The following is a 17,420-nucleotide window of genomic DNA, read 5'->3' as shown; positions in this document are numbered from 1 at the left end:
GGCATGCTCACATACTTATCTGACTTATCTGTTAGTTGTGATGTAGTCTTATTTGGTGTTGGCTTGTCTTTGTCATTGGGTATGTGGGAATTTATTTTACTGTTTAACTCAGGTATTAATTTTGGACTCTTAAGACGATTTTGTATATTCTGTTGAGCATTGCTCTATGTTATGCCATTTTGAACTTACCTAGGTGACACGAGGTTTATTTCATTGTGACATCTGGTTGTGTTGGTCTCATGTATACTTGGAATTTATGTTTGCAGTTAACAGCTGTTTAAAATGATATCCAGGAAATTTAAATGTTTGGCTGTCTGGTGTTCAACAGTGAACATAATATTCTAATGCATTTTATTCATATGTTTTCCAAGGGCTTCGGATTCTTCTATTGTTATATTAAATAAGATTATTATTTCCAGTAGTAACTTACAATGTAAATTCTTCTAAGAGAACCCTCAGACTGTTAATAAAGAAATATATTGAAAAAGATATGAAGTCAAACAAACCTGTGACCATTTTTACTGTCCACCCTTTGGCATATACATTCAATACTGACAGTATTCTGATACATGTAGCAGACATGGTTCTTATAAAATTCAAGTCTGTCATTTGCTTTACCTACAATTGAACCTGTGTGATCATTCCATTTCTTATCCCCACAAATTATTACATCCAGGTATTTGTATGAGTTGACTGATTCAATTTGTGCCTCACAACAGCTGCCCTGAGAAAACTAATCGTTTGCATTCTGTTAAGGGCATGATTTTAGATTTTTTAAAATTAAGAACAAGTTGTCAATACTTGCACCATCTTGAACTCTTATCAAGATCCAACTGAATATCTGCCAGATTTTTTCAGATAGTGCAGCATTTGCAAAATGTCTGAGATTACCATTGATACTGTCTGCCAGGTCATTAATATACAACATGCACAGCAAAGCTCTCAACGCATTTCCCTGGTATATCTTAAGTTTCTCAATACGGCTGACATTAACATCTTTATCACTCGTTTATGGAATGGTGCAAGAATTAAACAGGGGCAGTACTCCCACATCTTTCCCCACTAAGGAACATTTCAAAATTAAGTTCAGCATTTCTACTTTCCTTCTGCTGCCATCAATGAGTGTCTTTACATTAACTATGGTGCCACTGACAGCCTTCAAATATGACAATTTATCTGAGTTTTGCAAAAACTCTTTCTGTTAAGGTAGATTGCTGAAGGTTTCAGTCATTGTTCTTCTGACAGCCAAACATGTTTGATTTAGCATTCCTACATCTAAAGCCCTGTGCTTTGTTTTACTTTTATTGTGCAGTAGTCACTGTTTCTTTAGAAGTTTGACTACAGATACCAACACCATTGAGGTCCCTCCCACCATGAACTGTCTTGTTTATCTATTTTATTAAGCGCATAAATCTTTGTACTTCTTTTGGTTGTTCTTTGTACTTTTGTAATAATTGTTGCTAAAACTGATTGATTGTCACTAATACCAGTTTCTATGTGGACATCCTTAAACAGGTCATGTCTATTTGTTATCATTATACATAAAATATTTCCACAGAAGATAAAGCCAACATAGATTTGGCACAGAATCTCGTTACAAGACACAGAAGGGCTGTCAAATCAGAATTTATCAAAGTTTGGTTGTGTCATGAAAGCCTGAAATATTTACTTCTGTTACTGAATTTAATACATTTAAATAGGGGGAAATTATTATGTTGAGCCAAATCTACACATATGCTAGCCAGAAAATTCACATATTTCCCATTTTACTTATTTAATATCCTTAAACATCTTACCAGAAATAGGCAACTGATTATGGTATGAAACATGATTTAGACATTCAACTGCAGCTGTTACTGAAATAAGATTATATGTAACAATATGTCAATAGTACTTGCTATACTTATTATCATTAGTATTATATGAATCTAGCATAATTCAGTCCACTTAAACCTAGCACCACAATTTAAAGACATAATTAACCTACACTAGCAATTCGAAGTAACTAAATTACAAGAAATGCTCTACAAATACCTTGAAGTCTCATTTACTTGCATGAACTCTTACTTGATCACATTTGATTTCTGCACACAGTTCACATGAACTTCTAACAATGAGATGTGACTATACTTCTTCAACCAACTTGCACTCACTCTCCTGTAGGCCCGTCACTGGCTTCATCCAGTTCACTTTCTGCTTTATTTGGTATGTATGCAAATGTTTTTGTTCTCCATGTGTCCACTATTCCTTTCTTTTTTCCCTACCCATGCCGTTTGCAATTTTTTACTCTTTTCTTTAACATAATCTATTAGTCATAGCTGAACATTTTTATTTACTCTTTCCCTGCATTTCTATATATGCGTCTGCAAATTCTTGAAGCACTCTGCAAGGGTGCCTACTTAAAACCTTTTGGGAATTGTTCTCACTTCCTCATCTGCCTTCTGTTTAGTTATTGAGAGTGTGGTTTTTTTCCTTCTTCATCACTGTCTCAGAACCTCATTTTTATCAGCATCATCTCAAAAATGGCCTTTGCTCCAGAAAGTACAATGACCTGAATTTTTTATGCATATAGATGTTCTTTGCATAGTTATTTTGACCACTACTGATTAAAGGCTTTATATAGCTTTAACTGTACCTGTATTTGTAACTTTCAGCTGTTATTTCTATACAAGGTAAAACCTTATACTTACTGTCATAAATGTCTTCAGTATTGAGTGTAAGCTCTTCCTTGGATTTATTTCACAGAGTGGTAAATGTATATCATTTTTCTCTGACAGCAATATGTGAACACGATTACTGGAAATTATAAAATAATTATGTAAGTCCATATTTTTTTATATTACTTTACATTTCTAAAACACTATTTAACATATACTTATTAAGTTCTGGTCAATCAGCTTGCAAGAACATGCTTATCATGATTTTTCATCATGTTTAAATTTGCAAAGTTAGTTTTATGAAACATATGTACATACGCAATCCATTAAATATCACTTCCTAACTGTCTTTTCAGTACAATAACCATTGCAAATTTTGCAAGCTCCTTGATAGAAATTTGCTAATGTTTTTTTCAAATTCATTGATAACTGAGCTTAAGTTTGTCACATGCAAGAGCATTAATAGTAATTTTAACACAGTAAACATCTGATGCAAAAAAGTTAGTCACAGCCTAAATTTTCTCAGTCTGAGATCGTCTTTGACACTACCAAGCAGTGCACGTGTTTCAGCTGGAGGGCTGGTGATCAGGAGATTATCTCCAGCAGGACTCCCACCTGCTTCACGATTTGAATACCTCCATAAACAACTGTACTAGCAAGGACATGTCACGTCAGCAGCAACACCGTCACCAAGACGTGTCTGCAGCAGTGGGCAAAAAACACTTACAAGATATATGTTTTAGCTATTCTCCTGCAAATACACCCCAGGCTGTGGAAGTGAACCGAGTGAGTGACATCTATGGAAATGCAAACTGGTTGGATGTAGTCTAGAAAATGTGTTTAGACACAACCATGCCGAAGATCCACCTGCTTTGAACCACACCCCCTGTGTCTTTTCCCTTGGCAATCACTGCTTAGGCGGACAGGTTGTAGTGGCATCATCCAGGAGGGATTTGGGGGGAGGGAGGGATATATAGTGAAGTCACCCTATGTCACTATGGAAACCAAACAGCTGTTGACCACTGTGGTGCAAATATCCACAGGGCAGCTGTCGTCAGGAGCACCCTCTGACAAGACCACACCAGAATCTTGCATATAAGGTGGCCCAGGGCCAGTCTGAGACAGTTGTAATGTGATATGGGGAGTGTGTGGTTAATGTAACATATCAAGATTTGCCTAATGAGCAGTACAATACACATGTTCAATACACAATACAATTGTAAATTTCATTTTTCATTGCTGATCTTTTAATTATTCTATTTCTTCAAAGTACTACATTAGTGTTATTTAATTGTGTTCACTTCTCCATATTTTTTCTTTTATTTACAGTTCTTATTCTATAAATGAAATAATTGACCAAATGAATCAAAAACAGGGATATGCAAGACACTGAATTGTACCTTAATGACCATATATGGGCATATTAGTGTGAGCATGAGCAGTGTATTGCAGAAACACTGATGGCTGGTGAGTTCAGGATGTTGTCACTGTAATAACTCAACAAGGCCAAAGTAATGTTGTGAGCCAGGCTACCTTGCTGAAACAGTCAACTCAATGGTATTGCATAGTCTAGTGCAGCAAGGGGCAAAGCAGATTTCTACACTGACAGTAGCAGTACTATTTTAATATACGTGACTAGTTGTAGCAAACATGCACAGCAAGCACACTGCTGCTAATTATAAGCACTGGTCATTTTTGTAATAGAATTTTTCCGAGTCTCACAGCCCTGCCAGGATGATAGGACTCTGCCAGACGAGGATTTGGCATGGGCCTGCCACTAGGAGTCGGCAGTTCGAGACCACAGCAGGGCGATCATTCTATGCGCTAAGCCCACCCCAGACTTAGTGCCATGGCACAGCAGGCCACACAAGGTCATATTCAGCGGTACAGCTGACTCTTGCTCGGGGGGGGGGGGGGGGCAGGTTGCTTCCCGTGCACACAAGCCATCTACTGCCATAAGAGGATGGGCGTCTCAGCATGGGGCATCGGGCATCCCCTACCACGATGTGGCCAGGTGTTGCCAGGGCCCGTAGCAGATACACCATCATCGAGAACACGCCACTGGTATGTAAACCATAAGGCTGACTTATGTAATGTGGCCGCTGGTGTGGTGAAGTAGCCAAGTCAGCATCGCAGGGTGTGCAGGCAGCCAGTCCAGCAGAATTCAGCAGCTTGCCAGCAACTGACCCAGTATATTGAGCAGCACAGATGCATGAATAAAAGCACTCGTTACATTTGCAGCTGCCTTTCTCTGGAGCCTCCTGCATCCCCACCTCACTCCACCACCTGTTTGCACCATCCTGGCTCATAGCTGCTCCACATTGCATCAGGGGCACTATAGTTTGGTGTCAGAATTTGCAGCATCTGCTTCAATCAGGACAGTGTCTGGACCACAACTGGTCTCAATATCGTGCAGTGAGTGATGAATCATTTGGTTATGTTACGGAGGGTGTACAGACATGGAAGGAAGGCATGACTGTCATCATAACTGAAAGGTTACCTTCTTTAGGCTGGCAGAGCAGACTGACTTATCTGAGTTTAAGGGTAATGGTAGAGAGCAGTATTTGGTGTCTGTAGGGTGTATGCAATGTAACTTAGCTGGGCGTACAGTGCCATGCATGGAGGCAGTGCCTCTAACCTTTTATACATGTCATCCGTGTGGTCATAATGCTAGACAATGTAGAGTGTCTAGGTGACTGACGACAAAATGTAAAGACTAACTTCTAGTGATCTTTTGGCATTGTAATTAATTTTTGTATTACTGTATGTAATGGAGAGTAAGTGTTCTAATGGCAGAGTCATAGATGAAAAGTTTGCTGAAGCCGGAAGCAGTATGTATATTGTTAGAAAAGACAGCACAGCTAACAGCAGATAATATCCAGTTACATGGGCAGTTGATAGTTAAGGATGAATAGTTAGCAGTGCTTCAGGTACCTCACTATGAGAAGGATCAAGCTACTTCAGGATTAACTGTTTCCCTTTATGGAAAATCATCTCAGGATGTACAGTCATTCTTAGAGGACCTTAATATCTCAGCCGACATGGGTGGCTAGAATGATAGTCAATTACTCAAAAAAATGGTTCAAATGGCTCTGAGCACTATGGGACTTAACTTCTGAGGTCATCAGTCCTCTAGAACTTAGAACTACTTAAAACTTACTAACCTAAGGACATCACACACATCCATGCCGGTCGCACGGTTCCAGATTGTAGCGCCTAGAACCACTCGGCCACCCTGGCCGGCGGACAATTACTGTTGGTAGCAAAATTGTGACCAATTGGAGAAGCAATAACATACATGAGGTGTATAGAATTGCTATAGAATGCAGCAAGAATACAGCAACCTTTGAACAGTTGGAGAAGGGGCCTTTGAAAAGGTATAAAGAAACATTACCATGGAGGTATTTTCGGGAGCAGTTGAGCACTACTGTGAAGAGGCATGGAGAAACTGTGGCAGATTCCATGAACAGGATAAGGAAATGTAATGAACATGGGTATGAGTCATGGCAGAGTGATGCAGTAAACACAGTTTTGTTGCAAGAAGCTGATCAGAGGACAATCAATGCTTTTCTGAGGGAATTGCTGTGATACATATCAATAAAGGTGCATACAGGTGCAGCAGTGCATCTGCAGTCTGCTATTAGGTTAGAAACTGACATATCATGAGGGGTATGAGATAGATGTGGGGTATTTTCTGTGAACAATAAGTCTTATAGGTTTGGACAGGGTGGACATTCACATAGGCAGTGTCACCAGCCTAAGGGAAACAGAGGAAATTGAATGTGTCATCAACAGAATTTTGGTAATGGATTTAAGGATGGACGGGGAGGTGGTAAGCAGCCGTTAAATGCAAGAGGGAACTGGAGGCCCACTTACAGGTGGTCCCATTAAGATTAGATGAAACAAATACGTACACAGAGGTGGAGTGTGCAGTAATAGGTGCTGTAAGGGGCAAAGAGGACAAGGGTTTTTTTTTTTTTTTGACACAGCAGCGCAAGTATCAGTTGCCAGTAGAGACTTAGTGGGTCAAAGACAGTGGAAGCTGCCATGTTATAGGTTATGTAGGGTCAGTGATAATTATGTGAGACTGTTGAGGTTGGTGGACATAGATTTATATATAGGGGCTGTTCGATTTGAACAGTGGGTATAGGTAGTACAGTATCTAAGTGAGACCTACAGCATAATCCTGGGGTTAGATTTTTTGCATCAACATTGTGCTAAAACTATCTTCAGAAACGTACAGTAGAACTTACAAGGAAATAGTCCAATATGACTTCTCGAAACATGCCCTGAAATTTTTTATACGTGAAGAATACGCAAAAAAAGCAACATCACTATGTCAAAATTTTAGCTGCTAAAACACTAGCAAGTGTTCTTTAAAAAAATGTCAAAAACTGCCATATTTGTAGCTCGCCACGTGGCTGGAAAAATGCACACCCCTACCACAGCTGTAGTATACAGTGAATGCGTGCAGCACAGCAGGTGCATAGCCTTGGTTGATGGCTCAATGGTAAACAGATAACATAGCACAATGCAATCATTATTTGTAAAGCAAATTTGAGTTTCCATTGATAATTTCTCTCACACAATTGTTCACAGTTACTATTCACTCAAATTTGCAACTCAGTTAATATCCATAATACACTACTGGCCATTAAAATTGCTACACCAAGAAGAAATGCAGATGATAAATGGGTATTCATTGGACAAATATATTATACTAGAACTGACATGTGATTACATTTTCACGCAATTTGGGTGCATAGATCGTGAGAAATCAGTATCCAGAACGCCATACTGGCGTATCACCCAGCGTGATGGTATGGGGTGCCATTGGTTACACGTCTCGGTCACCTCTTGTTCGCATTGACGGCACTTTGAACAGTGGATGTTACATTTCAGATGTGTTACCACCCATGGCTCTACCCTTCATTTGATCCCTGTGAAACCCTACGTTTCAGCAGGATAATGCACGACCGCATGTTGCAGGTCCTGTACGGGCCTTTCTGGATACAGAATAATAATGGCCTTGATACGCCTGGGCATTGAGTCAAACAGAGCTTGGATGGTGTGTACAGGTACAGCTGTCCATGCAGCTTCAACACGATACCACAGTTCATCAAGGGTAGTGACTGGCGTATTGTGACAAGCCAGTTGCTCGGCCACCGTTGACCAGACATTTTCAGTTGGTGAGAGATCTGGAGAATGTGCTGGCCATGGCAGCAGTCAAACATTTTCTGTATCCAGAAAGGCCCGTACAGGACCTGCAATATGCGGTCGTGCATTATCCTGCTGAAACGTAGGGTTTCACAGGGATCGAATGAAGGGTAGAGCCAGGGGTGGTAACACATCTGAAATGTAACATCCACTGTTCAAAGTGCCGTCAATGCGAACAAGAGGTGACCGAGACGTGTAACCAATGGCACCCCATACCATCACGCTGGGTGATACGCCAGTATGGCGATGACGAATACACACTTCCAATATGCATTCACCGCGATGTCGCCAAACACGGATGCGACCATCATGATGCTGTAAACAGAACCTGGATTCATCCGAAAAAATGACGTTTTGCCATTCGTGCACCCAGGTTCGTCATTGAGTACATCACTGCAGGTGCTCCTGTCTGTGATGCAGCGTCAAGGGTAACCGCAGCCATGGTCTCCGAGCTGATAGTCCATGCTGCTGCAAATGTCGTCGATCTGTTCGTGCGGATGGTTGTTGTCTTGCAAACATCCCCATCTGTTGACTCAGGGATCGAGACGTGGCTGCACGATCCGTTACAGCCATGCAGATAAGATGCATGTCATCTCGACTGCTAGTGATACGAGGCCGTTGGGATCCAGCACGGCGTTCCGTATTACCCTCCTGAACCCACCGATTCCATATTCTGCTAACAGTCATTGGATCTCGACCAACGCGAGCAGCAATGTCATGATACGATAAACCGCAATTGTGATAGGCTACAATTCGAACTTTATCAAAGTCGGAAACGTGATGGTACACATTTCTCCTCCTTACGCGAGGCATCACAACAACATTTCACCAGGCAACACCGGTCAACTGCTGTTTGTGTATGAGAAATCGGTTGGAAACTTTCCTCGTGTCAGTATGTTGTAGGTGTCGCCACTGGCGCCAACCTTGTGTGAATGCTCTGAAAAGCTAATCATTTGCATATCACAGCATCTTCTTCCTGTCGGTTAAATTTTGTGTCTGTAGCACGTCATCTTCGTGGTGTAGCAATTTTAATGGCCAGTAGTGTAATTAGCAGTTGCCTTTTCAATATCACTTAAGTGTTAACAATGGAAATAAAACTTAATTAATATCTTTGTGTTTTCTTCATATATGCTTGCTAATAGCATTTGTCATAATGTGAAATCAAATTAATGTTTTCAATCTTGCAAACATGAAAATTGAAGGACATGGTTTACAGTCACAATCACCTACTTTTCCTGAAGACCTACATATGTATTATTTATTAGTTCATTTCTGGGACATTCATTAGAAATTGTGGAAATGCGAGTATTAGAAGAAACAGGAAATAACTTGGACAATTCTGTGAAACATAGTTTGAATGATAGTTAAGTCCAGAACAAAAACAAACTACCTTCCAAGCCCAAATAAAACATATACATAGCTTTCAGTGACAAAAGAAAAAGTCTGCAAATTTTTTGGTTAAATGAAGGAGGGAGAAAATCTTATAGTTAAGCAGTGTGCAAAACCGGTCTCATTTTGTAAAAGCTGAACATGAACTGTATAAAAGGAAGAAAGATTTATAGAAACTATGATGTATGTGCCCAAATTAAAATCACAAAAGTTTCAAAGAGAAACTATTCCAAAGATATAGAACTGCTTGTGATAGTGGAATGTTAGTGAGGGAGATCTACAATGCTGCAACAATACAATACTGAATTGCACATAGGATGAACATTATGATTTCCTGGCTTCTTTGACCTAGTTACACAGATTCGGTAAATTATATGGATAAGGAAGTCACAAAATTATGACTTTTACTTCAAGTAAATATGTAGAGGAGATGTCATTAATAAGTCCTACTACAGGGAAATTCATAGCCGATGTAAACTGAAGCTTTTTGTTATCCCCTAAAATGCTGTGTATAAAGCCAGCCAGTCAGTCAGTCAGGTTTTGTGCAAGACCAGGGTGCAAATCACAATATATAATCTGAGCAAAAAAATGAGTCACTTTGCACTCAGTGAATGCTGTGACACATTTGTATACAATAATCAGTAATCCACTGTTAAGTATCAGTGGATTACTGTTTCCACAACTTTATATCTTTCTTTAGGGATCTTGAGGCAAATTAGGACCAAAAATTTAAAAAAATAACCATTTAGTTGCAAAAAATCTTGTAATCAACATAGCAAAAACTGGAAGAATGGGTGAGAGAAAGTTTCAAAATTACATCCAAAACATCTTCATACTAGTCACAGAAAATAATTCATTGTTCTTGTTGGACTCTTCACCTAGACATAAAAACACCTTTGTCTTCAGGAGGGCAATGAAAAGACTTAATATAATTCATATTCCACCTGGAACTAATACCATGATTCAGTCTCCCGATAAAGAAATTTTTCAACAGTGTGAAGCATTTTTCAGAAAATTGTCAATCAGTACAACTGCACTCTATGTCATTTCAGGTTTATTAGTGCAACAGTATTGTTAAACTTCAGACAACTGAGCAGTGTCAGTTTGCATCACCATGTTTTATGAATCTTTCTCCATCCCTATTCTGTCTAAATAGAACTACTAGTTACTGAGAAGGGCCAAAATGCATTAACTTTTCTTTACTCAGGTGTGCCTGATGTAAGGATAATGTTTGTTTTTGTTATTCAATAGACATGTTTCACTTTTGTGATGACAGGGAATAAACAAGGGACTGTTTCTTTGTTACTGAAATACACATAAATGAAAAATATCATAATAATTGTGCTATGAGGAATTGTTATATTTCATGTCAACAAATTAAAGTGCTGATTGGGAGGAAGTTGTCTGTAATGTAACATCATACACTGCCTTAATTTTCTTTCCTCTATTACTCACTTGTGTAACAATTACATCTGCAAAAGTTTAGCTGCCAATATGAACTTTAAGTTACTCAAAAAGTCAATTATTTGGGGGATTTTTGGTATTGTTTAAGTGCTTAAAATTTGCATGTGTGCATTCTGGACTTCATGCTATGCAGCACTACCTTCTCTCATCCTAACTGCAACTGCTTATTCGCCAATGCCCGAGCTACATGGGAAGTACAAACCACTGTTATAAGCGGCTCTTTGTGCGACAAAAATAAGTAATTTTAACATTAAAAAGAAAAATACTTATAATACATCTTAGCAGCTACAAATCTGACAGTGCATTTATTTTGATGTATTCTTCCTGTGTGAAAAATTTCACAGTAGGGTTCAACATGTCGGACTGGACCTTTTCGTTCTTAGTGCGATGAAATTCTAGTTAGGGAATCTGTTACCAGTGTAGAACTGTCGCAAGGGACATCTAGCATATTGGACAAACCAGTTGAAATGCGTAAAACTGCACTAAGGCTTGATTCACATGACTGTGTGCCAAGTGGTATGGGGAAGTCGCTTTGGGTGAAGGTCGAGCCAGATCTACCTTTGAGTTTGTAATGTATTGTAGAGCCTCTGGAGGAGAATGATATACTGGATCCAGTTTATTGTTTTATCAAGAGGAGTGTTGCCTATGTACATGAGCAGTATGGTGGGAGAGTGGTATCCATAAATATAGATAATTTTGGCACCAAGGAAGTGAAATTATGGAGGGGGTGTTAGTAGTGAGTTTAGACATTCTGTAGGAGGAGTGGTGCACTAGGAGTGTGAACCAAAAGCAGCCATGAGCTGCTGTTAAGACAGTGTTATATACAAAAGTGGAGCATCTAAAGGGAATAAAGAAAGAGTGGATAGAAGAACTGCTGTTTGAGTTTGAAGATTTAATTTTTGATGGGGTCTGTCGCCAGCAACACCAATGTCTCAGCACCAAATACCAATAGGCAACAAAGCACCGGTACACCAGAAACCAGATCTCATTCCTAGGTATTTACACCTGATTGTGGATGATTTTATTAACCAGCAGTTAGTGAAATGGTCATGCAAAAAAAGTCAATGGGTGGTTCTAGACAACACAGGTTCTGCTGTGATTACCGTCACGTGAACAGCAAGACTGTAACAGATGCATATCCCATCCCCAACATTACTGAGACTGTCGATAACTTGAGACTATGTCAGTACTTTTTGACCATGGGTTTGAGGAGTGGTTACCATCAACTGGAGGTTTTTCATGAAGACTGACCACAGATAGCATTTTTGGTACTACGGGTGCACTATCAGTTCAAGAAAATGCAGTTTGGATTGAAAAATGTGCCTGAAATATTTCAGAGGTTATTGGACAACATGTTATGTCATTTGAAGTGGCATCAGTTTATTGCTTACGTAGACAATATTATCGCCGTAGTCTCAAAAGAAATGGAGCAGCATAGACAGCTTCTGAAGGAAGTGTTTAAGAGATTGAGGGTTGCATGTCTGACATTGAGCAGAGAAGTTCCATTCTGCATTAGAAGAGGTTTTGGGCATGTGATAAGTAAAGATGGTGTAAGGATATATCCGAGGCAAGTGCAAGCAGTAACAAGAGATCTCAGTGCCTAAGGCAATTAAGGAACAGCAATCTTCTTTGCGGATCTCAAATTACTACAGCAAATTCGTGAAATGGCATTATCACACATCCAGTTGTTAAGAAGAGGTGTGTGATTCATATGGACAGAAGCATGTCAGGACATGTTTGAAGAAATCAAGAGTGTTTTGACATACTACTCAGTTCTAATATTTCCAGATTTTCAGATGGAGTTTATCTTTTCATGTGACACATCTAATCATGCTTTAGGATGCATTTTGAGCCATGAGATTTTAACGGTGAAGAGCATCTTGTAGTCTGCATGTCAAGAGAGCAAAATGCACCAGAGAAGAACAACAGAGGAGGAGATGTTGAGCCTCATTGATGGTGTCATGTATTTTAAATGTTATCATGAACTGTAGTGGCAAGGTTGTTACAAGCATTAGCGAATAGCGTATGAGACACACTAGGGGTAGTGACAAACTTGCATGGACAACCGAGTGTTAATCTTTTGCTGCCTGAACAGTACTTGTCCAGGTTACAGAAAGCAAGGAGCAAGCTACTGCCTGAGTTAAGCATCTCACAACCACAGTTGTATTGGCCAGTTGTACCAATGGAGTTGTTACTAGCATTGACGATAACATTTTTGAATAAAATTTTAGAACCTGACCCAATTCATTATGTGGATCAATTCGTTGTTGTGCCAGTGGATGCATTTCAACTGAGCAGTTAATGCAATACATAAAGTAGTTCTGAGAACGACAATAACTTGTGATGGTGATTTTGAATGCTGCAATACTAAGCACCACAGTGGCTCTAGCTCTACTCTGAATAACTTTTATTATTTCAGGTGGAGAGCCAATTGTCAGCATAAACCACTAACAGAACAGATTCCAGTAGACTGAATACCTAGAGAATAAGAGAGACTGAGAGTATAACCTTGTAGTGTGAATGCAGGATAGATGTAAATTTATGTTTAAGAGAAAAGAAGCAATGGGGCAGGCAGTGAAGGTTTCAATTGCCAGAAGTGAAAACAAGTGTGATTTCTACACCCATAATAAAACAGCATAATAAGAAAGATTGGATGCAATATCTAAGACATGTGAGCAAGTCATCAATTGTGTTAGTTATAAAATTTCTCCATATTTTGTACAAACATACAGCATGAGGTGAAACTTGTTTTTAAGGTCAACTTTAAGAACTGGGTCTTGTTCACAGAGGGGGTAATGCAGCGTAATGACCATATATGGGCATAATAGTGTGATCCTGAGTGGTGTATTGCAGCACTGAATGCAGGCAAATGCAAGATGTAGTCACTGTAGTAATTTAACAAGGCCAACACAGTGTTGCAAGGCAGATTAGCTTGCTGAAACAGCAAACTCAGCAGTACTCCACCAACTAAAGCAGCAAGGGGCAAGGCAAATTTCCACAATGACAGTGGCAGCAGCCTTTACAAGACTGGTAATGGCACACGAGCACAACAAGTGTGGCACTGCCAACTATAAGTACTGGTCACTTTTGTCATAGGATCATTCTTGCAGCCCTACAAGGACGGCGAGGCTGTGCTAGATGAAGACACCACACGGACCTGCCAGCAGAAGACACTGGTTCAAAACCACAGCAGGGCAACAGCTTTACACACTAAGTCCCTCCCTGGATTTAGTGACATGGTGCAGTGGGCCACACCTAGTCATCTCCAGCAGCATTGCTGACTCCTGCCCAGGGGGAAGTGGGCTGCTCCCTGTGCACACAAGCTATCTACTGCCATTATGGGATGCGCATCTCAATGCAGTGAACATCCCTCGGTATTACACAGCCGGATGTCACCAGGAGCCATAGCAAATATATCATCATTGAGAACATGTTTTTGGTGTAAAAGTCATGCGACTGGCTTACATAATGAGGCTGCTGGCACAGTGATGTAGCCACATTGGCATCATGGGGTGTGTAGACAGCCAGCCCGACAGAATTCAGCTACCAGCCAACCACTGACTGGGTGTATCAAGCAGCACAGGTGCATGAATAACAGAACTTGTTACATCTGCAGCTGCCTGAGCTCCCACCTCACCTCAACTATCTGTTCGCATCATCACGGCTCACAGCTACCACACCCTGCACCAGGGAGTGTTATAGAATTTTTAAAGTTTCATAATACATGAAATTTTCTTTAAAATACATTCATTTTGAAAAACTTACAATTATTGGAGAATGCTAACACTAATTATTATTCTAATTCTTATGGGCAAATGCAAAAACCCAAAGTAAATAAGAAAAAAATATTAAAATACCTTATAGGCGAAAAGCCTGGTAATTCCATAAAAAAGAGAAAGTGTTGATAGGAATCTCCCTTGTAATCACATTTTTTAACTGTCAAGAAAATTTAACATTAACTGTCTAGGAAAATCTTTTGGCTTATGAAATTGTAATTACACAGTGTGTTCAGAAATTCCCATTAGAAACTTCTAGGACTTGTAGGGGAGAGTTATTACATAACATTTTGAATAGGAACCCATGATCAGAAACGTACTGTTCCATTCTATGACAGTTTCAACTCAAATGTTTAACTCATCCAATTCAATTTTAGTACATTTGTTTGTATTGACACTTAAGCATTACGTGTTTAAATTATTCCAAAACAAAAAAGAACCCAGTATACCGCCAGTACAGAATTGTACTGATGCATTACAACAGCGGCTCGATGTGGCGACCACCAATGTCGTTACAGACATTGTACCTACAAGGCACCTGCTGGTACGCACTCTCCATCCCAACTGGTGTCTCTTCAATTCCTAATGCAGTGGCTAGAACTCATGCCAGCAGATCTTCCTCTGTCTCTACAGGCATTAAATAGGTCCCGCAGCAAGTCAGATGTTAAGTGTCATCAGATGACCGTCTGACATAGTACACGTCGTCCTGTCTACCCTATTGCATATCAGGAGAAGCAACTCTGAGACTTTTCTCTTTCCCTCGGCAGATGCGGATGCATTACACACCTGAACTGAAACCATCGTAGAATGGAAATGGTGCATTTCTGGACATGGGTTCCTATTCAAAATATTATGTACTCACTCCCCTCAACAAATACAGGAGATCGCAGCTGCAGCCATAGATGTGGGACTTTCTGTCAAGGAGTTGAGTTCAATTCAGTTTGTCTTTCAGTAAGAGTCAGGGAGTGTAAGTTTGGTTTGTTTGTTACAAAGAGTTGTTATGAATAAACAAAATTAAAAAAAAAAGTAAGTGAGTTTTCACCAGACTTTTATTTAGCAAAATCCTTGCAATCACGTAAGAATATGAAATTATACAAAAAAATCTCCTTGGGACTTCTGCAGCAAAAATGAATAATATTGATATATGACCAACAAGTGTACTCACTTCCAAGTCAGTATTGTAAATACCTAATTTTTTATCTAATGTTTTCCTGCTCGAAAACTATTATTTACTATTTTGCAAGAACCATGATATCATAATGTGAATACTACAAATGATTAATATTTTTTAACTAAAAATTTGACTAGATTTTTCACCTATAATGTGAGCAAGTGTGTCATAAGTGGTACAGTTAAGCTGAAATTACCTCTCAGATCTCATATTCTTATATGGGATTTTTGAGTTTTTCAAGTAATGCAAAATACTTAAATGAATTAACTGCAGAAATATGTTCAATTACATATTGGAAATAAAACCAAAAAATATCGATGATGTGAAAATTGGACTTAGTGTTGTAGACTGCACTGTTTGCTGCCTTATGGAAAAATTCAAAAGAAAAGCATTCAAACTTAATTTTTATCATCATTTTGTATTCAGTGAAGCAGAGACTTTTGGGGAAACACTGCATGTGATGTATTTTTTCTTTCCTAATTTTGACCTGTTAATGCACTCAGATGTGATGAAAACAAGTACTGAACTTGTACTAAAAGCAGTGGTGAGGGATCATTTCAGTAAGAAGTGGAAATACTTGAGAGAGAACTGAGAAAATTAAAAGATGATTTGAGAACTGAGGAAATTAAAAGATGATTTGAGAACTGAGGAAATTAAAAGATGATTTTTGTAGACAAATATTATAATCATTCAGATAGTTAAAAATTTGGATAATAACTTAGAAGAAATGTGTAATGGACTGGGTAGTCAAATTAAAGAAAGGTATAACAACACAAAAGAAATTAATGTGAACTTGGTTGTCAATCAATGGAAACAAATGACAAAATTTTACCATTAAATTATGAATTAAAACATGAAATATGTGTCAATATTGTAGAACCAAGAAACAAACTAAAATTTGAACTTCAGAACAGTAACATTCAGCCTGCAAAAATGAAACCAGAAATACTAGAATTAAAACTTACTATCGAATCAGGGCAGAAACAGTCAAATGCTCATGTGGTATTTGGTTTGGAACTTGAGAAAATTACTGTAGGTAATGCTGAAAAAATGGTTCAAATGGCTCTGACCACTATGGGACTTAACTTCTGAGGTCATCAGTCCCCTAGAACTTAGAACTACTTAAACCTAACTAACCTAAGGACATCACACACATCCATGCCCGAGGCAGGATTTGAACCTGCCACCGTAGGGGTCATGCGGTTTCAGACTGTAGCGCCTAGAACCGCTCGGCCACTCCAGGTGGCGGTATTGCTGAAAACACTGATGTACTTGATGTAGTTAGGATTGATGGTCTGAATTCACATAATGATTTGAGTGAAGCAGATGAAGAAATAAAATGTTTTCTCATTTTAAAAGATGAGTTTTTGTCCAAGGAAAGTGAAAGTGTTCTGTTCGAGTTATTAAAAGCACATGAATTTTCAGCATTAACTGCAGAAAAACACTCAAAATCTATTGCATGTAGACAATTGCAACTTGACTTGTGGGAGAAGTATCAGAACAAACTTTGTAAACAGTTTAAAAGTAATCTGAAAGTACTTTGTGCAATTTAGTAGATGATGTAAATTTCTACAAAATTTTCTGGTGGGAAAATTCATAATTTTGACTTGTCAATTACTTTAAGGTAATAAGTAATTGAGTAACTGAGTATTTGGAAGTAGAGTTATTTTTGTTTCTGTTCAAAAGGCACACAGCTGTGGTTTGATGGCTGATTTAATGGAGAGAAGCTGTAATATGTAAAAGTGG

At 38.9% G+C, this 17,420-nt stretch overlaps 1 protein-coding gene across 1 annotated transcript in view; it reads right to left on the bottom strand.

Annotated features, from left to right (window-relative positions):
- Positions 1 to 17,420, bottom strand: part of LOC126248311 (8-oxo-dGDP phosphatase NUDT18) — a 157,896-nt gene that overhangs the window by 11,265 nt on the left and 129,211 nt on the right. The window contains exon 5 of the mRNA XM_049949185.1: positions 2,691 to 2,796. Within this exon, the coding sequence (XP_049805142.1) occupies positions 2,691 to 2,796 (106 nt within the window). The remainder of the gene's footprint in view (positions 1 to 2,690; positions 2,797 to 17,420) is intronic.

The sequence above is a fragment of the Schistocerca nitens genome, chromosome 3 (genome assembly GCF_023898315.1).
Source record: "Schistocerca nitens isolate TAMUIC-IGC-003100 chromosome 3, iqSchNite1.1, whole genome shotgun sequence".
In the NCBI taxonomy this organism is placed as follows: Eukaryota; Metazoa; Arthropoda; class Insecta; order Orthoptera; family Acrididae; genus Schistocerca; species Schistocerca nitens.
This window is presented reverse-complemented; position numbering and strand designations above follow the sequence as displayed.